The sequence below is a fragment of the Filicampus tigris genome, chromosome 14, assembly GCF_054856515.1.
Source record: "Filicampus tigris isolate MCC_2025a chromosome 14, RoL_Ftig_1.0, whole genome shotgun sequence".
NCBI classification, from domain to species: domain Eukaryota; kingdom Metazoa; phylum Chordata; class Actinopteri; order Syngnathiformes; family Syngnathidae; genus Filicampus; species Filicampus tigris.
The window spans coordinates 9,049,473-9,076,453 of NC_141230.1; the positions used below are offsets into that span (position 1 = coordinate 9,049,473).

The 26,981-nt window shown below is 41.4% G+C and overlaps 1 protein-coding gene across 2 annotated transcripts; it reads left to right on the forward strand.

The window, feature by feature from the left end:
- The first annotated feature begins 687 nt into the window (after positions 1-687).
- On the forward strand, positions 688-26,490 carry LOC147136233 (sentrin-specific protease 7). Of its 2 annotated transcripts, none has more exons than XM_086052238.1 (22): positions 688-866; positions 1,394-1,485; positions 2,694-2,809; positions 5,161-5,388; positions 5,803-5,909; positions 9,429-9,535; positions 15,110-15,446; positions 18,513-18,682; positions 19,548-19,679; positions 19,788-19,821; positions 19,942-20,163; positions 20,243-20,709; positions 21,116-21,249; positions 21,430-21,546; positions 21,618-21,734; positions 21,816-21,911; positions 22,681-22,874; positions 22,953-22,987; positions 23,134-23,177; positions 23,265-23,333; positions 23,406-23,556; positions 25,301-26,487. In XM_086052238.1, the coding sequence occupies exons 2-22, from the start codon at positions 1,426-1,428 to the stop codon at positions 25,430-25,432; spliced, it is 3,069 nt and encodes a 1,022-aa protein (XP_085908364.1). In that variant the 5' UTR covers positions 688-866; positions 1,394-1,425; the 3' UTR covers positions 25,433-26,487. The 2 variants fall into 2 exon arrangements, with proteins under 2 accessions (XP_085908364.1, XP_085908365.1); XM_086052239.1 differs by lacking the exon at positions 688-866 and adding an exon at positions 2,113-2,185 and having other exon boundaries at positions 1,422-1,485; positions 25,301-26,490.
- The last annotated feature ends 491 nt before the right edge of the window (positions 26,491-26,981 follow it).

Below are 26,981 nucleotides of genomic sequence, written 5' to 3' on the forward strand. Positions count from 1 at the left end.
TGATCCTCTCCAGCTTGATCAGATCAGGGCACACTGACTTTTAACACTTTTAACTGATTATGCGACGTCCGTAAATGTGTAATTGCCATATTGGTTTTCGGTTAACCTGTTGGCTAATATCTAGCCATTCATATAGATTTAGAACTTCAGGGGTTCTCCCTTCAGAATCCTCTTCAGGAGGTAAAATTCAGGCTCTATTGAGTGATTTACTTGGCCAGTCTAAGACCTACCACTATTTACCTCTGATGAAGTCCATTGTTTTGTTGACAGTGAGTTTTGGGTAATTGTCTTGTTGCATGATGAAGCTTCTCCCGATAAGTTTGGATGCATTTTTCTGTAAATTGCCAGACACAATGGTTTTGTAGACTACCATCATGACATCATCAATAAAGACTAGTGCGCCTCAAGTGAACAAATCTTTATCAAAAGCAATACACATTTTTTATATATTGTCAACAAAAACAAGAGCTTGAAGAACTACAATACAATACAATACAATACAATACAATACAATACAATACAATACAATACAATGATCAGGAAATAAATTGCTCCAAAATGAAAACCAAAGTTGCTATGTGTTACGTAAATATTTACATGAAAAGAATGCAAATAATTTTTAAAGAAACTGTATGTTTTTCATTTTATTTCGTAGCGTAGTTTCCGGTGTAACCCGGATGTAGCTATGTAGAACTAGAGAACCCTCTGTGTGTATGTCTTGACTTGAATAGCCGTCCGCTTCGCTGCCACTAATGACCATATATCAGTTTTGCGCGTTGCCTATGGAGTGAAGTGCTCGCTCTCAGAAAGGGATATGGACGTCTACTATATGTCCACGTAAAGCGAAAGCAAAACTCCGGAATATGGTAAGATTTCGCTGTCTCCGGTCTTGTGCATCTTTGTTTGAGTGAGCTAGCTGCACTGCTAGCCTTGTGCGCTTAGCGAGGCTAACAGCGGTTTTTATTTTCATTTGAAATGTAGCTGGAGATCCGAAAAGACTAAACCAATGCCACATTCGCGCAAACCCGAATGACCACATTACATAGCCTTAGTTTAAGTTGCTTGGTTAAATTAAACAAATATTAAAGCCAAAAACATGCATATTGGTGTAACGCGAGGACCTCAAAGGTATCACACGAGTTGGTCAAGATGCAGTCAAGTTCGCGCGAGGTCAGTCTTTTCCAAACATTTCCGGTTTATCTTGTTGAGAACAAAACAACAACAACATGTTTAAGTGCTTATGTCTTTACATGTGTGGTAATTATTATTCCTTCCTTGTCCGAAGACCTTTGCTGCATGGTTTCCCAAAGTTGCGCTTGGGAGCTGAATTTTCTTCTGGGTCCATTTTCCCCTCAAGCTTGTCATCACTGATATGTTGTGTTGTGTGTCCTAGTGTTGCTGCTGTGCCTTACTCATTTGGCAGTCATGATGGACACCCAGAAAGCCGTAATGGCGCTTCCATTTACAGTTGATAGGAAAAAGCCGGTAAGTGGGACTCACGTGGACATCGCCAGTCTTCTCCCTGAAGACAGGACTGTCCTATGCTGCAATCACAAGAGCAACATTTCATTTATGAACATGAGATGTAACATGATATGCAAATGTGGACGGCACTTTTTAAATCACACACTCAACTTATCATATAAGTGCATAAATAAATAAAACATACATGTAAAAAAATTGAAGCTTACCCACTTACTAACATCACACACGCCACCCAGTAGGAAAAGTAAGATAATGCCTACTTATAACGTAATGTCAAGCGCCAACGGGCATTACCACTCGGCGGCAACTCATCATCTTTTCGTCTGTCTTTTGGTTCGAAACATTTCAAGCATTTACAATTCCTCTTCAAGGGACACTTGGGTGAGCTTAACATTGGCACTTATATAATAGGTTTGCATGTAATAATGACATCAGTACTAAAGTGCTAAAACAGCGACCGATCGACACCAAAATGCAAATGCACATTACTATTCTTGTCCACTTCACACTTATTGGGATATGAGAAATCCACCCGTTTTTAGCTAGCTCAGGGGCAGCCATTTTTATTATGTATTGTATGCTGGCCTCTGTCTCTCACTAAAGCGTAGACATGTTGATTTTTTTCAGACTATGGTTCAGTTTGTCACTGTGAATATGAGCTTTACAGAAGTTCCGTCAGCTGTGCAGGTGGCGTGTGATGGTAAAGATGCCCACCGTGATACACAATGTCTCAGTATCTTTTTTGAGAGGGAAAAGGTGTGTATCTGTTTGAGGTGCAGCAAATGGATAACATCTTGGTCATTTAATTGGGGCACGGCATCTATTTGCTAGATTACTATTTGAGGAAATGTGTCATTATCTGACTGATTGACTATGATTAGTGTCGGTCTATGTCTGCTAATTTATAGTCGTTTAATTAACTAAGCAGCCATATTTTGGTGCACAGTAATAACAACCTAAATATAACGAAACTCCCTCGTGTACACTATATCAGTACAGTCTATCAAATAGCCTGTGCTTTTCTAATTATATGCAAGCATGCAAACAAAAAAATTCCTGTCACATTCAGATGGATAAACCTCTCAGAAACCTCATGTTAAGTTGCTCACCAGAGTATGGAAAGTTAGAAAGATGGGTACCATGCTTATCAGATGGAAGCAAATGTTGTCATATGGTTGTGTCATCATCATTATTATTTTTGTGAACAGATGTCCTGGGCTGCAATTCCTGGTCGCAAACCCCAAAAATCGGATTTAAGGCTCAAAAGCGGAACCAAGACATTTGATCACAATCATGCCGCTATGGTGAAATGGGGGATGGCCAGGTGAGTCAACACCAATCTAGATCCACAGGGAAAAAAAAACATGCTAGCAAAGAAGTTGTATATTTTTCTCGGTTATTATTTCTTATACCTATTCAACTTGGACTAAACCATTTGTGTTATATAAAACAATGCTGATTGCTCATTAGTTGAGCAAATTCGTCATTGTAATACACAGGTAGAAACGAACCAAAAAGTGACCTGACAAATAGGGCGCAACCATTATGGAAAATAATCGAATTGCAATTTCTTCCAAAAGATTACGATATGAGTTGCAAGTATTTTTTTTTCCAAGGTTCTTTTCTGATGTATTTTTCAACAATTAATCTTATTTACAACAAACAATATCAGATCTATTAAGCATTATAGAATACTGAGGTAAAGGTAAAATGAAGCATATGGATAATTCAAATGGAACGCAGTTTATCTACTACAATTACAGGTATAAACTTACTAAATACTTTGATGTGCAATTTGGTAACATAACATAAGTCTGTTACACAGGTGTGGTGTAAACATAAGTATATACTATACTGGTAACGCACAAACTCAAGTGCAGATTACAACAATAATGTAAACAAATCAGTAGCTTTGACATTTCCTACATATCACTTTGTTTCATGAAATATGATGTAAACGTGGACTGCACTTAATAACTCTACTACTTATTGCCCAAAAAACAAGAATCCAGTGGCTCTACCAATACGTCACTTCATTTCACGAAACATGATATGTAAATGTGGAAGACACTTTTTAAATCAGGCACTCAACTTATCATATAGGCGTATAAATAAATAAAACATACATGTAAAAAATTGAAGCTTACCCGATCTCCCCTTACTAACATCACACACGCCACCCAGTAGGAAAAGTAAGATAATGGCTACTTATGACATAATGTCAAGCGCCAACGGGTAATACCACTCGGCGGCAACTCATCATCTTTTCGTCTGTCTTGTGTGTGGCCACATTGGAATGCACCATTTCGGCTGTTACATTCCATTGGGCGGTGTGTTGTCGGTCGAAAAACTGGGGGCATTCCTCATCCAAATAAATGTGCACATCCACTCATTCCCACTCCAGTCTCTGTAAATATCCTGACTGTTAAATGCCTCGCCCATCCTAACTGTGATCAGCAAAGAAGCAGTGTTTTTTTTGTTTTGTTAGTTTTTAGCAAAGAAGCAGTGTGCGCTCATCCCTCCCTCCCTCCTCCTCTCCACTGCACGTCTTAATGGCCATTTTAATCGCAGCTTTTGCGATAAGGAAATCACCTTTATCAAATCGCAACTATATTGCAGCTATATTGCAGTTAATCGTTCAGCCCTAGTTATAACCCCACAATATTGATTGGCTATTCACAAGCCCATCTATGGCCATTTACATTGTTACCTGCCATTAAGAGAGCTGACTTTCTAAATGCATAGTTAAGCGTTTATCTTAAATGCACACAGTGTAATTCTATCTTTTTATGTTCAGTTTGACAGTAAAGGAGTGGCAATAAACAGGTTGAAGCCAGTGCTTGCCCTCTGATTTCAAAGATCTACCTAAATGCTGCTTATTGCGAAGTTCGTCCGACCATCATTTAGTGCTGTTATCTCAAACTTTTGCCCGCAAGTCAAAGCAAAACATTATTTGAGAGTCAGCTCAAAGCTTAAAAAAACTCATGTCAAGTCACTTGCAAGTCAAACCACCATTTGACATCAGACTTACCTGACGTTGATGAATTTGTCTCATTCCAACCAATTGTGCGGCTTTTGCATTTTACTCGCACTAGGATAGCCGAGTTGGTATTGTGCAGTGGAAAAGCGGCACAAGGAATCACCTGAAGGGTTTTGTCTCACTTTCAGGTTTTGGATATTCTACTGTAAGAAACCACAAGCTGACATGAACTTGGAAGTGTTGCACGTGAGCACCTTGATGTGTTGTGACAGGCTATAGTAATGATGTCCTTTTAGAGCTTTTTCTGTGAGGAGACTGGTTTGATTAATCACTTCAAAATTTTACAACTTAAAGATGGTATAGAACAGGGATCCTGATCATTTTAACAGGTGTGTTACAGCAGGGAGGGATGGAAAACCTGCAGGACAGGTGCCCTTGAGGACTGGAGTTGGTGACCCCTGATAAAGAAACAATCATTTGCTCTCTTATTGTTCCACTTGGCACTCAAGCAGCAGCTTAGCCTTTCTTCTAACCAAGCTTATCAGGAGCCGCCAAATGGTTTATCGATGTCATCTTAGGGTCTACCCCTCCTCCCTTTGCATCCCCTTTTGACTTTTGCTATTGTATTTCAGCGACAACTTAAATTGTCGGTAAAAGGATGTGATGAGTAAAACATCTCTTTTTTTGTCCTGCAGAAAGAGGCTTTGCCTGGTACTGACCGATGTGTTTAAGACGGACATCGGCAAGGCTTTTTTGGACAAGCGACTGGGTCGCACCTGCAACAAAGAAGTACAAACGCCGAGCGAGTGCAAGAAAGAAGCCGTCAGATGTCAAGGACCATTCCAGAAGCCGCCCAGGAATGGCACGAACAAGAGTGCAATGCCAAAATGTATTCAAAAACGCACCCCCTCATCCCTACAAAGGTAGCATGACATTTTAATGGAGTAAATTTGATCCTGGAGTCTGGAGAAGTGACTGGACATGGACAAAAATACAGACATTTTTAGTTTTTTAAGTACTAAATCAAAACACTGAAACTCAAAGCTGAAACCAAACCAGGACTTAACACGGCATGAAAACCAGTGGGGATTTTAATGCTTAACTCATATTCCACAAATGCAATATTAATCAGAATGCAGTGTTTAGACTAGTGAGGCTCCATAGAACATTTTCTTGTAAAGGGAATTGTGGGTTGACTTGCCATTTAAGGGTACAGCAGTATTTGAGATGTTTGTAAGCGTTTCAAATGCAACAAAGTGTTTTGGGATCATAGTTTATGACCTTAAACTCTCAAATTCTACATATGGTCAATTGTAATCACTTTCATGCATTTACAGGTCGAGCTTTAGGAAGAGGTTACATCACGTTGACAACGGAGAAGACAACAATGATGTGGAGCAGACAGTCCTTGTCAGCGCAAATGGGGAGGACTACCGGGTTGTCGGTAGGTAGCAAAGAGTTAGTAAAGACTTGCAACATACAAAACACTATAATAAATTTATTCCAAGGTGACTTTCTGTCACTCAAGGTCTCCATACTGAGGCATCCCGTGACCAATAAAATCAATGTATTGTCCTATACATGCGTCACACCAATGTTAAAGGCAAACAGTACTCAAAGAAAGAATTCAACTCATTATAACAATACAAAACAATACAGCAGAACTCAAACAGTGATTTCACAAACATGCAAACCTTCAGAACAGCCACCCCCTGATTTATGGGAAGGAAATCAGTTATATAAATGAAGATTTGTTATCAAGGGGGAGCAGGGTCAGAGTGAGGGGGAAGCTCAATTAGGCGAGCCACTGGTCGGTGGTTGGTTCTATGGCCGGTGTCCACCATAGCTGAGCGGACTCGCCCATTCCTTCCCTTGAGGACTGTCTTCACTCTGCCCAGGAGCCAATGCGCTCTGGGTAGCGCTGGATCCATTATCATGACGGGAGTGCCAGCCTCCAAGTTACTGCGTTCTCTTTGCCATTTGCAACGGCCTTGCAGATTGGGAAGATACTCTGAAGTGTACCTCCTCCAAAACTGATCAGCGATGGCCTGACTGTGCCTCAATGATCACTGATGTCATCGGTTGAACCATAGGTGGCAAGTGGAAGAGCTGTGTCTGGCCGCCCCATGAGGAGGTAGTTGGGCGTGATGGGATCCAGGTCAGCCAGGTGACTACTTGTGTACCCCAACAGTTTAGAGTTTAGTATCGCTTCGACTTCGACCAAAACAGTAGCAAGAACTTCAGCTTTGGAAACCTGCGAAGTTGAGAGCCACTTTCACTGATTTGACCTCCCTCTCCCAGACACCACTGAAATGGGGTGCGTTCGGTGAGTTGTACCGAAAGTCGATTTAGAGGGGGGGGGCTAGTTGTTTCTTCAGCTCCTCCGTCATGTCTCTGTAATTCCTCTTCAGCTCAACTTCCCCACCATGGAAGTTGGTCCCGTTGTCAGATAGGAGGACACGGGGACGCCCTCTCCTTCCGGTGAAACGGCGGAAGGACATCAGAAAACTGACGGCTGAGAGGTCCGCCAACACCTCCAGATGGATTCCATTTGAGGTGAGGCATTTGAAGACGATGCCCCATCGTTAGGCTGTCGCTCGTCCGACTTCAGCTCGGACAGAGAAAGGCCCGAAGCAATCCACGCCTGTGTGATGGAAGGATGCCTTGTTGATCTGGAGACGATCCGCAGGGAGGTCAGACATCATAGGTACAACTGGCCTGGCTCTTAACTTGCGGCAATCTGTGCGCCTGCCCTGGTACCGATGTACCGCCTCCCGGCCACGCAGTATCCAATACCGCCTTCTCAATTACGCAAAGTGTCTCTCCGATCCAGGGTGATGGAATCTTGCATCGTGTTGACGGATCACCAGATCGATTACGGGGTGCTTCTGTGGCAGCAAGATGGGTATCTTGCTTGGTATCCTCGGTTAGACCCTGGGCCCTGCGCAAGTGACCTCCAACTCGTAGGTGACCCTTTTCATCCAATTCAGGGGCCAGCTGTCTAAATCGGCTGTCGTGAGGCAACTCCACCTTCCGTTCCAAACATGCCATCTCTCGGGGGAAGACCTCTCGCTGCACCCTATGCAGCACCATGACCTCTGCGGCAGTGTAGTCATCCGCAGTAAGGGTGGTCTTGTCGTCTATGTTTGGACTCTGATGGCGTAAGGTCCGCTCTTGGAGCTCCTCGATTGTTATGCAGTCATCAATGCCTGGCCCGTCAGGAAATCCTGGCTCTTGGAGGCCCGTGAGGGGACAAAATATAGATTTCTTAAGCTCCACATTCACTTGTGTGGGTTTAAGATCGAGATGGGGGATCGGGATCCCAGCCCCGCTTCTCAGTCCACAGATCCCTCACTAGCACCTTGGCTCGGATAATGAATGGATTGAGCCTCATCCCGCAACAGGACCTGGTGGAACATGCGTCTTATGTCACGGCAAGTTCCTGAGTCGTTTCAATTTAGGAACTCATTGAATAGTTTAGTCAAGTGAAGCCTGCATGTGACTATTTTTTCTACTTTGATTATATTCTGAACCATGCAATGTTTAGGTGGCATGTTATTTATTTGACTTTTTGCATAATTAAGTCTTTTGAAACTTTTAAAAACTGTGTTACTAAAAGCTGGTAAATTTAAGTTTTTCAGTTGTCTTTGTGACTGAGTAATTGTTGTATTTTGCCAGCAACGGTTTTGTATTTCTTCATGCTTTTGAAAATGATATAGATTTTTGTCAAAATTACGGCAATAATATGGCTGTTTTTTTCAGATAATATTGCATAATAGCAGTCACCATAAGTAAATGGAAAAATATACAGATATTCCATGTGATCGAAATCTGTATCGTATCGGCCGATCTCACTCATGCATGATCGGTATCGGTGTCATAAAACCTGATCGGACCATCCGTAGTAAAAATGCTTCACGTCGCCTGGTAGCCGAAAACCTTGACCAAATCATCACCAAAATTCATATGCACACATCCACTCCTGTCCACTTCAACCTATAAAAAAATTCTGTAGATAAAAAAAAAGATCATCCCAATATTTTGGATTTTATGGACATAAAGTGTTAGCTCCTCGTAGGAAGAGGCACATCACCTTCACAAAATCCTAAATATTTGGCTGATCGCTTTTATATTTTCACATGTTCGAGTGGACATGAGTAGGGATGTGCATATGAATTTTGATGAGGCTTGCTTGTAGTTTTCGGACACTTAGCTACGCTTGAATCCAATCGAACATCTCTGGAGAGAAATGAAAATGGCTGTGCACCGATGCTCCCCATCCAACCTGATGGAGTTTGTGAGGTGCTGCAAAGAGGAATTGGCGAAACTGCCCAAAGATACCGTAGGTGTGCCAAGCTTGTAGTTTCTTATTAAAAAAAGAACTTGAGGCTGTAATTACTGCTAAAGGTGCATCAACAAAGAATTGAGCAATGGCTGTTAATACCTTTGTACATGTTTAGTTTTTTGTTTTTTTTAGTTATTTTTTAATTTATTTGCAAACATAATAACAAATTAATTTATTACGTTTTGGAATGAGGCTGTAACATAACAAAATGTGGGAAAAGTGAAATGCACTGTAAACCACCCAGAATGGGTCCACCTGCAAATTGAGGGTGCTGACCCACCATTTGAGACTCACTCGTGTAGATGCAGTGCTGACACAACATACAGAATGGTTCATGTCACATAAATAAGCAAATCCTCAATGCAACAGCAGTCCCAAAAACATTAGAACCGCCTCATTGCATCATACTTAATTAGTTTTAAAAGAACACTTGGATGAGCTGTTAGCTCACGTCCATCACAAGTTCAGTGCAGGTTTAACAATACTCCAAGCTGTTATTTTTCCTGGCCAAAAAAACATCTGCAATGACGCAGTGCATTTTTCCTATCCTACTTTCTTGACAACACAGTGTTCTTAGCGGCAGTCAGGTTGTCAGTACTTGTGGTGTTTTGTCTACAGACTGCGGCTTGTCAGTGAGTTGGAAGCCAGTGGAGGATGCCGGAGACGCTGATGACTTTTCCCCAAATCCCATCAAGGACATTGGGACTCAAAAGAAACATTGTCTGGTGAGTGGCCGCCAAACATTCCAACATAATGATGGTACCCATTAGGGATACCGAGCCTTTGGCAAATTATTTATTGTTATGTTATTTTTTTAAATGCCATTGATACTGATGTCAGAGCAAAAATAAAGTACAGTACATCATATTTAAACAGGAAGTCAACCCAAATATGTTTTTTTCCAGAATATGTTCTGTGCAGGCCCACTAGTTGATAAAGGGCATTCTGATTAATATTGTGTTTGTGGAATATGAGTTAAGCAGCAAAATGCACCCGCTTTTAGCCATATCAGGGGAAAATGATAGTCGCTCAGGGTTCAGGTAACGACCAATCACAGTTTACCTGTTTTCTGGAGCTGAGCCATGATTGGTCATTATCTGAGCCTGGAGCATCTGTGTTGTCATTTTCATTTTCAACAGAAGTGGCAAAATGGCCTCCCCCTCAGATGGCTAAAAACAGATGGATTTGGCTGCTTAACTCATATTCCACAAACGCAATATTAATCTGAATGCCATATTTCAACTAGTGGGCCTGCAGAGAACATCATATGAAAAAAAATATGTTTGGGTTGACTTCCACTTTAGGTGCAATTATCTTTCAATTCTCAATGATATGGAACATTTGCTTAGAAATGTATAACAATACAATCTTGGATAAATTTTTCACAATTCATTAAAAAAAATTAAACAAATATTAACACAACACATACACCACGTACAGTACTATCTGTAGTGGCAGAGTAAAATAATGTCTTTTATTTCCTTCCCTTCCTCCTTTCGCCCTGACCAATTTATCTTCATTTTCCTATTTTCAAAATTCTGTCAGGAACATTACAGCAGAACTGTGCGCGGGAGTGTTTTACTGTTTATATATTTAATATGAATGCTTCAAAGAATAAATCACTCACCGAATTATTTACTTAGCCTTGACTTACAGGATCCCAATCATTTTAGTGCTAATGGTCATTTTCATGTGAAGACATTTTCAAGGACCATAATAAAAAAACAATGATTTAAACTATCACTTCCCATAGCTACGCTTCAACAAGTATTAACTACTATTATGACAGTAACGACAGTGGTGTCATCACGTTTGCTATCCGTCCATCCATTTTCTGAGCCACTTCACTAGAGTCGCAAGCGTGCAATAAAGTGCAGGTTTCTGTGATTAAGAAAATTCAGTAGTTCCAAACTTAGCAATTTCCCTCTAGTTGTTCCAGATCACCGTTTTGTGTGTTATGGGTTTGACGTTTGAGGTAGAGGGACTCGGCAGCAGAGTTTGAGTCGTTAGCATTTACCTTAGCCTAGCCGTAGCCCATCTCAGCAGCCCAGCTTCAGTTGCCTCCACCACCTACGGCACCTGTCAGACCTGGCAACAATCCATTGTCATTCAAGTGAATGGAACCCAGCCAGTGGTGCGTGCACTTGACAAAATTTTAACCCCAAGCTTCAATATTTGTACAAGAAAAGGTGGGCGACCTGCCAGCCTGATAGAGCACAGGGGCAAACCCTGGACCCCCTCCATTTTTGTAAAATGAGACTCTCTAAATGTCTCTAAATGTTCCTCCACTTTGTAATATTTTTACTGGATGTATACATGGTAAGCAGTGTGGTTGTGGTTGTAGTACCAGACATTTTGACTGGTATTTATTTGGCCACTGGATATTTGTTTATTTTATTTGTATTAATCTTTTATTAATTTAGTTTGTGTTCTATATGTATTTTATGAATATATGACAGACAATTGCCTTTAATTTCATGTGATTTTTTTTTTAAGGAGTTTTTTTTTTTTTCGAGATATATAGTTATCAGAATGTAAAATTACCTATATTGGGATAGAACATTTTCTCAGTGCAGTATTTCTGGCACCTGCTAATGAGCTAGTATGTGTGCGTGTGCAGTTGGGAGTCTCCGACTTGTTTGAGATTTGTTTGTGGCTCTCCAGTTCGGTTGCGTTACTGGTAGGGTTGGGCATCGTTTGAATTTGGACGGTTCCGATTTCGGTTCTTTGATTCGATTCCGGTTCCTAACGTTTCTCGATTCCGATTTTTAACGGGAAAAAAGGAGTTATTTTTGGAAAATGAACTCGTCTGTTCTTTAATTTCATGAACTTTTGACTGTTTTTGAACTTTGCCTTGAATTACTCAAAGGGCTGTTTTTTTTAACCAGTATATTTATTTTAATACTAATTTTTGTATTATTATTTAGTATTATTTTTCACAAGAGCTTTATTTTTGAGAAGTTAAAGGCAAATGTTGCCATTAGACGAACTTAGCTGATTCTGACTTTGGGTCATGAGCCGCATCGCGTTAGTTCTATGGCTAGGCGTCGGCTAAATGGGTCAGCCAGGCCGGCCCGGGCAGGATCACCAACCCCGCGAAGGGCGACTGCTTCCACCGCGATGTCCCAGCTGCCGCTGCAGCTGTGGAGATCCGTAGGAAGGGCCCGGTGAACGCTCTCGTCCAGCGTCGCCGGCGCCCACACTTGCCGGCCGGCATGAAGCTAACGGAGGAGCACGGCAGCTTGAGTGGGGGCGAGCGACCTTGCTATTGCGACGCAGCTTCGGCGCCAGGAGCCTGGGGCTGCGCGCTGTGCACAATTTTATTTTTTTTAAATCGGTCATACTTTGTTCGTGTTTCTTCTTCGCCTCTATCTAGGAATCGAAACTTAGCACCGGCATTCTAAAATCTGAACGGTTCCGGGAGTCCGCAGAGAGCTTCACAGCATCAGGGGAATTGCATTGTTCAGAGGTGTTAGTCAGGAAAAGGGTACAAAAGAATTCCCAAGGCGTTAAATATACCATGCAACACATCGAAGACAGTCCTCATCAAGTGGAGACATTATTATACAAGAGTGACCTTCCCAAGAACCGGTCGTTCCTCCAAAATTCATGAAAAGATGAGAAGAAAACTCCGCAGGGAGGCTGCCAAGAGTCCAACTGCAACATTGAAGGCGCTGCAGGCGTTTCTGGCACGTACTGGCTGTTCAGTGCATATGACAACAATCTGCCATTTTCCTTGCATGTCTGGCAATCGGTTCGGGTGGCTTGATTGCACAAGGAAAAACATCCAAGAACTAACATAAAATCTCCCAAATGCATGTGGGAAAATGTAGTACCGTCCGATGAAGCCAAGGTTGAACTTGGCCTTAAATCCAAAGGTATGGTTGGCGCAAACAAAACACTGCTCATCACCAAAACAATACTTACTCAAAGTGGAGACAGTTATGACCAGTTTGAAGTAGCAGGCAGTGTTGGCACAAAACCGCGAAGTTTCTGCTCGAAAACCAAACAATACTACTAGAATAGCTGGACTAAATTTAGGGATAATCAGAGACACGTTAAATTAGGGCTGTGCAACATTTCCGAAGTCGGCAATAAGAAAAATTAAATCCTCATCTGCAACTGTGCTTTAATGATAAATAATACAAATAAATACTAACAGTAACTACCAGATACTGAGTATTCTCAGTTGAACAATTTTTTGAATGCCAGGGAGATTGAGACAGTGCCATGGAGCCTTATTCTGCAAATCTAATAAAAATCTAATCTGTCCAAAATGGTTCTTTCTGTTCTTTATACTCGCTTGGTCGCCCATCAACAGGGGGGAGGTGACTGTGCCTAGCCCATGTGGCGATGTTTGACTCTACAGTCTTAACTGATTGCAACTAGATATGTGTCAGGTTCACACCAAGTGAGACATTAGTAAACAACGCGCACAATGAGGAGAGAAGACACTCGGCACAATATTGTCTTTTTTTCTTGCAAGGAGAGCGCAGGGAAGGGTTCCTAAAACCCTCTACCCGGCTCCTGCGCCTCCTCTCTTTTAATTTTCTTAGAAGGCCCTGATTACAAAGGTGTTCCAGCTCTAAGGGAAAGGGGAGCGAAAGCAGCTGGAACACTCTGAACTTGTTTTGTCTGTCTGTGCGTGCGTGCGTGCGTGCAATAAAGCTAACAAGCCTAATAATAAAAATCTAACACATGAATCATGATATACATTATTATTCTTACAATATGTGTGCCAGAGTTCAGATAGATAGGAAGATGCTGAGCCAGGAGGAAAGGCCACAGCTGCACAACGGCCAAGCTCAAGTCACCCATCTAATTGCTTGTGCCAAAGAGGCCAAATCTAACACGTGCGTACGTGTTAACTGTATCAGCATGTGTGTTACCATGTACCAATTTGTCCTTGCATGTTGTGTGGCTTGACACATTTAGCGAAGCTTTAGTGCACAATGCTTCCAAACCCCACTTTGACTGAAAAAAAAAAAGTTATCCACCCTCACATTGGGTGATGTAATGTGTGGACTTCCAGAAATGTGAATTGGGCCACCAAGCATTGCGTTTTGAGACTCCCCATACAATATCTTGCATTGTATCACTTTTTTAATCCACAAAATGATAGTGGTAGTCAAGGAAGAGACACGTTGCTACAGAAATAGGATGTGGGCGATAATCATGAGGAAAGTGGGGTATATTGAAAGGACAAACTCTCTTCCATTCAGTTGAAATGGCCGGCGAGGCGCATACTGCTCGGGCATTGGTACGAATAAAATCCTAAATAGGGTTAGAAATTGTTTTAAAACACAATATGTGTACTTGATATGTCTGCTTGTGCTGAGTGCTGACCCAAACAAAAAACACAATGAAGGAAATCCTTTTTCATTACGAGGAACCCACCGTGCGGCAGGTGGCCTCCTGTGCACTGCAAGACACAATAAATGGGTCGGTCGACAGCGAACATCTGTTTGTGTAATGAAATCTCGCTTACTTATTACTGTATTATGATTGAATTACTCACTTAGTTGCTATTCTGATACTCTGACAATGGACAAGTTCGTCTGAACTTGTAGAGGGCCGTAACAGTTTGGGGGCCACAAATATTAAATACACCTGCCCTTGGATATGATATTATTCCATTTACTGCCTGTTTTTTCCCCCTGAGGGTGGAAAGTTGAGCCATTAATTAAAGGACAGATGTATATTTGTTCAAGTGGATGAATCACCCTGCGACTAATCCAGACACTTCACCTTTTAAGGCTTTTTCAAACTATTTGCAGTGCTTCATCAACGAACCCATTCATTATTTATGTGCTGCAAAAGCGCAAGTGTCACTGCAAAGCACAAGGTGGGTGTTTTTGACATCAAAAAAAGCGCATGCAATGTAGAGAAGCTGGAGAGATATGGAGTGCTATAATAACAAACCAACCAGTGGGAAAAGCCTCCTCGTTACTTCCTGGTTGGCTGCTAGCAAGCACTTCCAAATATGGGCAAGCTTGCACCGGAGCACAGTCATCCTTTCATTTGCTGCCCTGAAGCAAACACCGTCCGTCCAACACCGTCAAAAAAATAAGCGCAGTGTGAAAAGGCCTTGATGGTGGGGACCACTATTTGAGCAAATATGGTACTTGCAAGAGAATTAAAAGTGCCCTACTGGTTTCAATCAAGTAGTGCACTGCATTCTGCCTCTTTCGCTTCAAGGAATGATCAACAAAGTCTCCAAAATTGACATTATTCAATGATAAATTAATCAATGCCGAACAATTAGACACTCAAAGGTTGTCTCTGTTATCTGTGAACAGAAGAGGAAAAGAAATGCAGGCAGATTGACCAAGTGCAATGGAACAAGCAGCCCAAAACGGCAACGAGAAAGCGTGCTATGCCTGATTGGGGAAGGTGGACGAGACGGAGGACTGGCCCCGGTTAGTCTGGTCGAACCCGGTGAAGACTCTGATGTGGACAACATGGAAGACTGTGAAGCACACAACACGGACAGCAATGTAGTCCAGTTCTCCCTGGAGTCGCCTGGCAGAGAAGTCGCCAATCCCAATTCGGAGTCGGCGGGCGTCATCGGAGTTCCCGGTTGCAGTCGATCTCCCGCACAGGACGATTCTGCCCCTGCCATCCCGGGAGAGCCGAGTGAGTACACACAGGAAGAATGATGCTTCTTTCTGAGGCAGACAATCTACAGGCCGAAAAAGTAGTTGATGTAATTCTAAAGAAAACAAACAAAAAAAAGAAACTCATAAATACAAACGGTCATACGACTTTATTTTACAGACCAGTGGGGTATTTTTAGGTGCAATATCAATACTAATACTAATATTAAGGCTGTTTAAAAAAATAAAAATAAATCATACACAAGACGTACTGGGTCATAAGGTGCATTATTTTTGTGAAGCGTTGTGAAATAGTTTATTCTAATTGTACTGTATGTTTATTTGATAGATTTAGTGCTATTATGCTACATTCAGACTGACTGAAAACATCAGGTAGCGCCGCGTGTCTCACTTGTTTTTGTTCGCCGTGTAATTACACGGGGGTGGAGAAGGGGATCCTCCGACAGACGAAAAAAAACGTGAACATCACTAGTCAATCTGGTGAACGGTGGTTGTTTTATTACCTTGGCTAATGCTGAATGCTATCATGGTTGACAGAACTGTAAATAAGTCAGTACTCTCACCATTATCTAAAATATTTTGCCCGTCTCGGAAGCTGACTTTGTTCATTACCTTGCGCCAATCCGGTCCCACATTGTAATGTTGGCAATACGCAGCCACAAAAGCTTTGGGTGTACTGGGAATGTAGCAGCGTTGTCTCGGACTATATTTCCCATGATTCTCACACACAAAAGCAGAAAGTAATTCGAGTTCCGGTATAACGAACACAGTTGCCCATGAATATGAAAGTAAATGGAAGGAATTTAACTTGAGGTTTACTTCTCACAGACTACAGTAATATTATCCCACATTGTAACATTGGAAACACGCAGGCAGAAACGCTCAGCTGACCGCAACATTAGGCTAGTAGGACTACATTTCCCATGATTCTAACACAGAGAAGCAGTAAGTAGTCCAAGTTCAGACGACGCAAACATAGACGCCTGCTAGCGATTAGATGCGCATGAGAATGGCAACTCAAACGTATTAGGAAGGACTTAAAGACAATGAACTGAAAAGCTGACCTTCACCCATTCATATGGCGCACCGCATTACAAGGCACATTGTGGATTTTTGAGAAAATTGAAGGATTTTAAGTGTGCCTTATGGGCTGGAAAATACGGTACATAATTAAAGGGGAAGTCAATCCCCCCAAATTATTTTCAAATATGTTCTATGCGCCGTCACTAGTCTAAACATGGCATTCTGATTAATATTGCATTTGTGAAATATAAGTTAAGGAGCAAAATACAGGGGGCGGCCATTTTTTGTCACTTTCTATTGACTGAACATGACATCACAGTTGCTCAGGGCTCAGGTAACAACCAATCACAGCTCACCCGTTTTCTAAAGCTGAACCAACGGGTGGATTTTACTGGGTAACTCATATTACGCAAACATAATATTAATCAGAATGCCATGTTTCGACTAGTGGGGCTCCATAGAACGTGTTCTTGTAAGGAACATTTTGGGGTTGACTTTCCCTTTAATTTTTTCACAAATTTGGTATGGCCCTTGGACTACTTTATAAGAACTGAAATGCCTGCTGAGTCTCCCCATCCATGCTCCATTCATTTCAATAGGAAGTTATTAAATTTCAGCGACCAGTTCAAAATGTGCCTCCCTCTCACCCCAAATCAACTGGGATAGGCTCCAGCACACCTGCGACCCAAGTGAGGATAAGCAGCACTGAGACTGGATGGAGTATGGATATTATGTTTCTATAGATTTTTTGTTTGTTTTTCACGTAAAGCAAAAAGCAATTTTGGCAATACATGTTTTTTTTTTTTTTTTTTGGTGGCTATGATATTTTTTTGCAAATGATAATGATGAATAGAATGCATGAAATGTAAAAAAAAAAAAAAAAAAGTATGGAGTGTCATTTTGTTTTTTATGAAAACCAAACAGTTAACTGAAAAAAATACTTCTGTTAGTTTTTGGATAGAAAGAAGAAAACCTTTGAAACTGAAACTGTATTTTTTTTTTTTTTGCATAACGACAATATATGCATAAACCATAATGTAGAATGTTTTCTTTCCAATGCTTTTGCTAGTGCAAAACTCCTCTCCTTTTATACTACTTCTCTCCTTTACTCCCTATAAGTATAATATGTTAAAGAGAGAGGGATCAATGAATAACACAAAATGTCACCTGTACTCAAAATGACGACATTGATGATGATGAATTTAGAGTAATTCAATACATTCCTGTGTAATGCAATACATTCCTGTTTCAACGCTGAAATATTGGTAAAAAACAAACTGACAAACTAGTTATGTGTTAAAACTGACCGTAAAATGTTCTTACTCCATGAGCATAATAGTCCAACTACGCATCAACACGGTCTCGGCCCTTCTACATCAGTGACTTTTTTGTTTGTTTATGAATAGTTATCGGCAGGTGCTAGCTGGCTGTTTTTCTTCTTTTGTATCCCTGGTGACTCCCTCAATGCTGTTTTGAAACTGCATGACCCATGCATCTCAGGATGTCACTCCGCTAACAATCCATTACTTACAGGAAGTGTAAATGCGGAAGTGATCAGCAAGGCAAACAGCGTGCTACGTGTCTAATAACAGAACACAATTGGCACTCAGCGGCTGGCAAAACGATAGTGATGTTCGGCTTGGCTGGCAAAACGATAGTGATGTTCGGCTTGGCTGCATCTGAATTTTTTCGAGACGTGCAGGAAATTGCGGAAAACAGCAAAAATACTAAATAACACATTTTTTTAAAAAGTGAAATGTGGACTGCAAACCCTCGATGTATAACTATTTTTATAATTGGCCACAGGCTTCAGACATTGAGTCCCTTTTGAATTTGACCTGGGAAAATATGGATGTTCGCAAATGTTATTTATTTTATTTTTTTTTTAGATTTAGGGCATTAGTATTTTCAGTACAGAGCCCCTAAGATGCGTTCCCTTTCCATCTTTGCGTTCGCTCACAGCACCGTTTTTGTTTTTTTACGGGCTCTGAACATACATTTTAACTTTTTTTTTTTTTTTAATGAGAGGTGAATCATCTTTTTGACCCTTTTTTGCTTTCAGTTGTGCTGTCCAGTGACGATGAAGAGAGTGGCGATGTAATTCGACGTCGAGTCAGACGTGTTCGTCCGCTGTTCTTGAGTGGAGATGGAGGAGCCGGGCACTGCGAGCAGCATTCGTCACAGGAAATTGTGTCCAAAGAACCTGATGGCCTTGACGTGCAGAAAGTGGAGGTGGGCTCAATATGTGAAATATCTAAAGGTTAACTTGTTTGAGCACAAGTCATAAAATAAGGTTTTCAAAAAACAGGAAGATTAAGGCACTCAAAGTAGTCTTGGATAAAAGATCTTTATTTTAACACATCTAGTTACGAAGGTCTACAAAGGCCGAAAAGCATAGGCAAATTTATTTATTTATTTTTCAAATCAACTGGCCTTATTAAAATAAAACTTTTTTGTCCAGAACTACTTTGAATGCCTCAGTCTCCTGTTTTTTTCTGCGATGGAACCTCCACCGAAGAACAACAAGGAGATGTGATTGCTATAAAATAAGGTCATTCAGAAATATTTCTTGTAAAGAATACTGCTACATAAGTGCTGACTAGAACTACAAATTGCAATTCCCTCAGAAATGAAGAGTAAAAAAAGAATTCCACAGAACATCATTAAATTGAGGACTATATCTCTGGTTGAAAAAAATGTTGTTGGGAAATATATGAAGTTCAAATCTCGAACATTAAAGAAATGATAGCTTTCAAACTGAAAAGGCCAGAAATATGGTTTCACGCTGAAGGAAGTTTAGATGATTTTTTAAAATTTCTTTGAGAAATGCCCAGCAGGGGGAGCTGTAGTCACAATGCAGATAAAGGATTTAAGACTGCAATACTGCATCTTCTACTCAAGTGTATTGAATGTGTAATGTAATGCCTGATGGCTCATACACTGGGTTTTTAGTGGGGAAAAAAATAATTACCACTGATTTTGGCTAAATGCTTAAAACTGTCCTGTTGTGTACTCATAGGCCACGTGATTGGGATATCAAATCTTCGTACTATGCTGTCTATGTAACTCATTGTGCATTTTTACATTTTCTATACAGGTGTTGCATGTGGTTGTGGGCGAGTCAGGGTCACGTTCTCCCACCCGCACAATCGAGTGCTCTTTCCTAGGTGTGGCCTTCACCTCCATGTTCTGTGGAGGTTACCAAGGGGAAGCAAATGGATACCTTAAGGTAAATGATGCCCTCCAACACACGCACAGGCACACACGTTATCATCACCTTTTAAGGAAATGACCGTGATGTACAGTAAATATACTTGTTTTTTTCCCCCCTCGACAGGTAGTCAACCAAAAAATCATCATACCATTGAAAGGTAATGTTGTTGTGTCCCTTCATATCACCTTCAAGAAAAAGGGATGGGCAAGTTTAAGGGTGTCATTCAACCATATGAAGCATCTGTGCTAAGACAACTCTGCTCTCATCTCGTCCTCAGACTCAAGCCGCCAGCTCGATGTGACCTTGACCTTGGAGCGTACAGAGCTGAGGAGGTACAGCGTTTGGGAGCCGGAGGAGCTGGAATCCAGAGGGCTCTGCTGGCTATCCAGTGCTGAGCCTTGTACTATCCTTTTGTTTTGTGTGACACAAAGTGCCGCTGTAACTTTGCAGAGGGATCTTCTCTGCTTTTGTACCCAACATGCCGTACCACCCAGCACTGGTAATAGATCTGAAAGGCTAAAACAAGCTCCGTCTGGCTCGAACAACTGCTGTGTTTCTGATGGTTCTTGTTCCCATAGGAAACCCAAGCCCCTTCCTCGTGCTGACTCTCAAAGACCCTCTGCTGAGCATGGAGGGGGCTCTATTGCACTCTCTCCTGGAATTAGACTGTCTCAATGGTCTGTCAAATGACGAAAGCCATGTCGATATTCTTGATCTGAGGAACTACATCAATCCAGGTCTTTCACTAGACGAAAGCTTGGAGTTGATCAAATCGAGCGGCCGAGATCCCCTCTTGCTGCAGATGCTCGGCCTGGACATGGCCACCTCCACAACCGAACTGGACCGACACAGTTCATGTTCCGATTCGGACGTGGATGCACCGAAGGAGACGGCACCAGAGGCGAAGCAATCACTGTTGGTGGACGCGTCCGAGATGCAGACTTTCCTCGAGTTTGAGCATGAGACATCCTCCACGCAGGAGCAGGATACTGAGGTGGATCTTGGAATGCAGCTCAGCACGGACGAAGATCAGGAGAATCAAGAGGTACAACACACCAAGTTTGTTCTTGGGCATATGTTTGTATTTTTCTTGGTCATTTTAAAGAAATACGCACCTTACTGCAAATGGGCAAGCATTTTTTTCTCAGGAAAAAAACCCCTGTGGTTACTATCATTGCCTGAAATTGATATGACCGATACACAACATCCAATTAATCAGCACTTGCTAGCTCAATTCATTGATGCTAATATTCTCAGACATACATTAAAGGAGCTAGCTTGAACACTGTTGCTAAGCAAAACAGCAGCACCTGTCAAGTCACAATAAATCTGAAATACATTATAGTGTGGAGTCCTACTGGCCACTAATCCAGCAGTGTAAACAAGTCTCCCGAGGAGCAAAGGGTAAAGACATTTGCAGTAAAAGATCCTGTTCTCCTGTTGCGTTACAGGAGGAGGAGGACGTAACGGCAGACACCCCTCTCTACACGCTGTGTCGGCGAAGAACTACAGGAGCATACACAGTGACCATGTGTCAACCAGACTCCACTTGGGTTAAATACAAACACCAGGGCCTGGCCCACCGGTAAGCCCTGCGAATGTATGAATGAGGACGAAATAATATGAATAAATCTGTTCTGTTGCACTCAATGTCATTGAAAGTTACTTGACTTTACTTGACATAATCTTATTATGTCACTTCCCCACCCCGCCCCTCACCCTCATAATTTTTTGCTTAGTTGGTCTTTCTTCAACTTGTGTATAGATTGATCCAGTTTCCTCCACCGCCGCTCAAAGGTGGAATCACAGTGACAATGGAAGACCTGCAGTGTCTCGACAGTGGCCAATACCTCAATGACGTCATCATCGATTTTTACCTTAAGTGAGTGTACCGACAACTAGAAACCAACGCCTTCAGTTGGTGTGCTTTTCACGTGTGCGCTCTCGACTCAGGTACCTCCTCCAGAACTCGCTGCAGGATGTTGCAGAGCGCTCGCACATCTTCAGCAGCTTCTTCTACAAGCAGCTCACTCGCAGAGATAATGCCAGCGAAGGCAATGCCACAGAATCGTGAGTCTATTTATCTCAATAAGAAAAAGTATTTGCAAGAACTTCTGTTCATCATTTCCCCCCCCCCCCCTGAACATTTAGCTGTCAGAGGCAGAAGCGGCACCAGAGAGTGAAGACGTGGACGCGCCACGTAGACATCTTCAAAAAGGACTTCCTGTTTGTTCCTGTCAATCAGGAGTAAGTTAACATGTATGCACAAACGAGTTGGAGAAAAGTCACAAAGTTACCAGGCTAAATTCACAAGTTACAAGAATAAAAGTGGTATAAAAGAAAAAGGTTAAATATAAAGTTTTGTCAATAAAGTGATATTTTAGGATTTCCTTTACATATTACTGTTCAAGAGTAGTTGTACTATTACGAGAAAACTTGTATTATTCCAAAAGAGTTCTGTTATGATAATAAAGTTGTAATGGGGGGGGGGGGGGGGGGGGGGGGTTAACGTATTTTACTAGACTTAAATAATGTTCTGTGAAGAAAAGAATTTTAGTGTTACAAGAATACCTTGCCTACTGCCCGAAGACAGCTAGGCTTCAGCATTCCCGCGAGCCTCGTGAAGACAAGTGGCTCAGATATTGGATGGCTGGTAGAATAAAGTTGTAATATTCAATGGAGAAATCTGTAAAGACATGACTCAAGGTGGAATATTTTAAGTGAAGAAAGTGGGAAGATCTCGAAAAAAACAAAACGATTATAAAGTAGTAACATTTTGAGCGAAAAAAAATTACAAGAATAAAATCCTAATATTCTGAGGGGCAAAAAATGTTGCAAAGATTACATTTGGATTACCAGTAATCTGGAGAAAGAGTCCTGTCAGAAGTTGTAATGTTACTAGGCAAAAAAAATGCCAAGTTCTGATGACTATGTTAAAAACACAACATGGTGGAAGATAATATTGCTGTTTTCGAATGTAAACATAATAATGTAAAATTCATAATTGTTTTTTCAGGGCCCACTGGTATCTGGTAGTCATCTGCTTTCCTGGACTAGAGGAGTCCAGGTTGGAGCCCTGGATAGAAAGTTGGCACAACGGTACGGACGAGTCACCTGAGCAAGAGGAAGCTGAAGGCTCCGAAAACTCAAATGATGCGCCGGCGACACAGCTGAAGTTGAACCACAGCGACGGTGCGGACACGGCATCTGGTCTGTTCCATGAAGTGACACAGTCATCTATTTCACCTGAATGAACGCAAATCATCAAGTTTATTTCATGTGTTCTAGGAAATGAGCCAACTAAATCCTCTCCACGTCAAGTGGTGAGTCAGAATCGATCATTTATTTATTTGTGCCGTGCTTCCTCATATAGTGGCTCAAGTGTCTATTACAGCAGACGCCACTCTTTAAAAGACATGATTCAGCTTATCTATCCCTTCAATATATATATTTTTTGCTTCTGTAATAGAACTGCACAGAGAACACTTGCCATAGAAAGATTGTTTCAAAGAGGTGAGTGGACACAAAATGGCTGCCTTACTCCATTTGAATACTTTCTTTCCTACTGCTATTGGAGTGACTCCTTTTTTTTTTCTTCAGGCCTTGCATTCTCATCATGGACTCCCTCAAGTTGTCTCTTCATGAACGCATATTTAAAGTGTTGCGAGAGTGAGCAAGCCGTCCTCGTAGATGTGTGTGTTTTAGCAAGACGCTCACGCCGTGACTGTTTCGTATTGTCAGGTACCTCCAGTCGGAATGGGAAGCACGACGTGGCTCGACACGTGACTTTGGTCCCGACCAGATGAAAAGTTCCCACTGTCAGGTTCCTCTGCAGGACAACAGCAGTGACTGTGGTCTCTATCTATTGCAGTATGTGGAGAGTTTCCTCAAGGTACTAAACTCCTTCATTTTTATACCCTATCAACAAGGGATGTAAGGATACGTTTTTTGATCGATAAGGCCTAACGATTCAAAACAGTGGTATTGATTTTTGTGAACGATAGCATTCAATACGATTAAGGCGATTTCAATACGAAGTTATGATACAGTGAGTTTATCTTAAAACCAACTCCACTTAACTTTCCAAAATGTAAAAATAAAGCAACAATGATGTAAGAACAAGCTAGTTCTCTTAATGTTCTAGCAATAAACAGAACAAGCTAGTTCTCTTTTAATACACTACCTTACCTTATTTATCCGAATAATGCCGATGTCAGACTTCGCGAGTGTACCCCGATTTTGGGCTGACAGACGTGTCGCAGACAAACGTAGTGTCTTGTAGCCGATTTTGAGTTGTCTTGACGCATCGTAGCCCATGTAGTGTAACATACTCATCGATTGGTCGTTTGGCCTCTGAGATGCTTCACGGCCGCCACGACAAAAGTTCTGGCATGTCTGAATTTGTGTTCGTCTTGCCGCATAGTGTGACATGTCCTACGTTGTCCTTCGATTGGTTTTTGGCATTGACCAATAGGAAGACAATGCCTTTCTACTTATGACGAGAGACTGGACGCAGCACGCACATACAAACAATCAAAATGCTTTCTGCAAAGAAACGGAATAGGAGGGTAAAATACTGGAAAGTATACATAGCATTTCAACTCATGCTACGTTTGCTAACTGCAAAGCCAGTAGCTGATAAGCAAACTTTGGGATGTGTTATTAAACAAATTTGTTACCTTAAGGTTGTTTTGGAGAATAGACGGTCCATACTGGCCTCTCCCCACCATCCAGGAACAGGTCCATAGTCTCTCTATTTTTTATTTTTTTAATTTATTGGCCTTTTCAGAGCAGAGATCAAATGTACATGCACATAATGCCTCCATCAACATGACAACACAGCTGCTTGTCCCGCCTCCCCGCCGGACCCGCGCCGATGGACAGAATCTTGACACAAGTACGCAATGATTGGACGGGGTCGAGTCGGTGACGGACTTGTAGTGTGACGTCTCACCCGGTCCAAGACCCAGAACGATATTATCTGGTAGTCTGACAAGCGCGACCATCGACCAAAAAGTCGTGTAGTCTGAGAAGGCCATCAGATGTTTCTTTTGATGCATTACAACATCAATGTAAACAAACCCTTTTGATGAAATGCCTAAAATACTGTATTTGCACAATATTCAACATTCTCATTTTGTCAAACTAAAGTATTAAACTTGTAGTATAGTTTCACATTAAATGAACATGTTGCTATAGTTGTAGTGTATAAAGATTAACTGTATGTAACAGTAAACAATTTTGCCAAAGGCTTACATATTCTTTTTCAAAAGTATCAATTGGTCTACATGTCTCGCAGCAAGACATTTCTCTGCGTGCTCTCAATGGGCCTCATTTACGAAGCATTTGTAGCACCAATTTGTGGACAAAACTCTTTGAGCACCAGGCGATTTATGATAAGAGTTGTTGAATAAATAAGGCAGCTCACAAGCAAACACATTGCGTCATCTTAAAAATGTAGTCTTTCCCGCTGTCTAGCATATATCTATGTAGCTGGATCGTGGGTTGGGGGGAGGGAGGTATTACTCAAATAATGGATGGAATAATCAATCGAAGAATCGATTCTAAAAACAGTTTGTGACAGCCCTAGATGGATGGATGGGATGACTAATCTAGTATTTTCTTTGTACTTCCAGGACCCCGTGGTGCACTTTGATCTGCCACTCCACCTGCAACGCTGGTTTGCGCGGCGACAGGTGCGCAAAAAGCGAGACGAAATTCGAGACCTGGTGCTACGGCTGTACCGACAGCAGATGAGCTCAAATTGAGGGACACGCAACAAGGACACGGCCCACCCAGGAATGGGGATCGCTCATACTGAGCGAACCATTTCAGCCTGAACTCTTCTTAATCGCGGACCCTCGCTCGGTCGACCAAAGTGACGACGCAACTGACGGCCAGCTACTTTTTAAATCAAATGTACATTGTCTTTTGTTTTTTTTTTGTTCGCACTAGAGATTTTTTATAGACTGTTATACTATTATTTTCAAGTTATTTTTGATAAATAGGATGGTCTTTATTTAACTTCTACACAAATTGACTGGTCAAACAAAAAATGTGTTCAGAATTGTTAACAATTTCCAAATGTAGTTTGTGTAACAAATATTTCTGTATTGAATTAATTTAAGATTTTCACTGAGCCTGACCACGTGCTTCATTACAACACTCGAAAAGAAATTGTGCAATAGTAGTCATGGGCAAAAAACTTTGACATTTGGCAAAACAGGACGAAGCGCTTCCTTACGGTTCCTTACGGCCACGAGCGGAGCCCTATGGCAGGAGACCGGGACAAAGTCACCTGGGGAACATCTACATTGTCTTCTCTTCTACACAAGCTGTCTTCAAGAGCTACCAAAGATGACCATATGAAATGTTTAGGCTTCATTCGTGTTTACACATACCATTTCATACATATGCAGTATTATGCACAAATGAATTATATACATATGTTTAACCTTAGTCCAAAGACGCAAGCGATAAAAACAGTATTGTAGCTGGATCAAACAATCGTGTCAGCCCGTAGTTATCGCACACAAACAGGAAGTCTGGCAACCTTATTTCCGATTTTGATCACGTGAAGTTCAGCATAAGGCCCATTATGGAGAAAAAAGTGATGAAAAAGTAATTCTTCTGTGAAGAAAAAGGTTGTTTTGTTTCACAGAAAATAAATAGAATTGCAATACAGTATTTCAACAAAAAGATTGTTTTTGACAAAAGACAGGACCACAAGAAAAAAAACAGACGTTGTGAGCATAAAGTGTTGAAATCATGGAATATGTTTTTGTTAAATATGACACTGATAAAGTACCAAAGTTGGAGTACAAAGCAGTATGTATACATTGCTGGTGTCAGGCTAAAACCTCTGTTACAATTAGGTGAATTTGATACATTTTCACAAATCTATACAAAACACGTGTGGTTGTTATTTTTACATATTATTGACCAATCTAAAGTGTTGAAAATGGCTTTGACAATGCAACGTTAATGGTTGAACAAACATTGTTTGGATGTACGAGCATTCCACCTGACACCAACGATATGTCAAATTAATCTTCAGCCACCCACCCCCCTAACAAAAACGGCTACTACAAGAATAGAAGAATAACAGTCAAACTTTTTTAATCAGTCATATGAGAGAAGACATAAAATTGCAGGAATAGTGGAGAAAATCTGCGTTTTCCCACAAGAAAGGTCGCAAGTTGGAAGAACAAAGCAGTAATACGACAAAAAAAATGAGCAGGTGTTTTTTTTTTAATGAGAATAGAATTGAAATAGAAAAAGGTCAAAGGTACGAGCATAATGTAGCACTCTTACGGG

Excerpts from the sequence above, each read along its gene's own strand:
- LOC147136233 (XM_086052238.1), top strand. The coding sequence starts at position 1,426 with ATGATGGACACCCAGAAAGCCGTAATGGCGCTTCCATTTACAGTTGAT. Across the intron at positions 9,536-15,109 it reads CTCAAAAGAAACATTGTCTG|AAGAGGAAAAGAAATGCAGG; the intron begins GTGAGTGGCCGC and ends ATCTGTGAACAG. Across the intron at positions 21,912-22,680 it reads TTTGTTCCTGTCAATCAGGA|GGCCCACTGGTATCTGGTAG; the intron begins GTAAGTTAACAT and ends TTGTTTTTTCAG.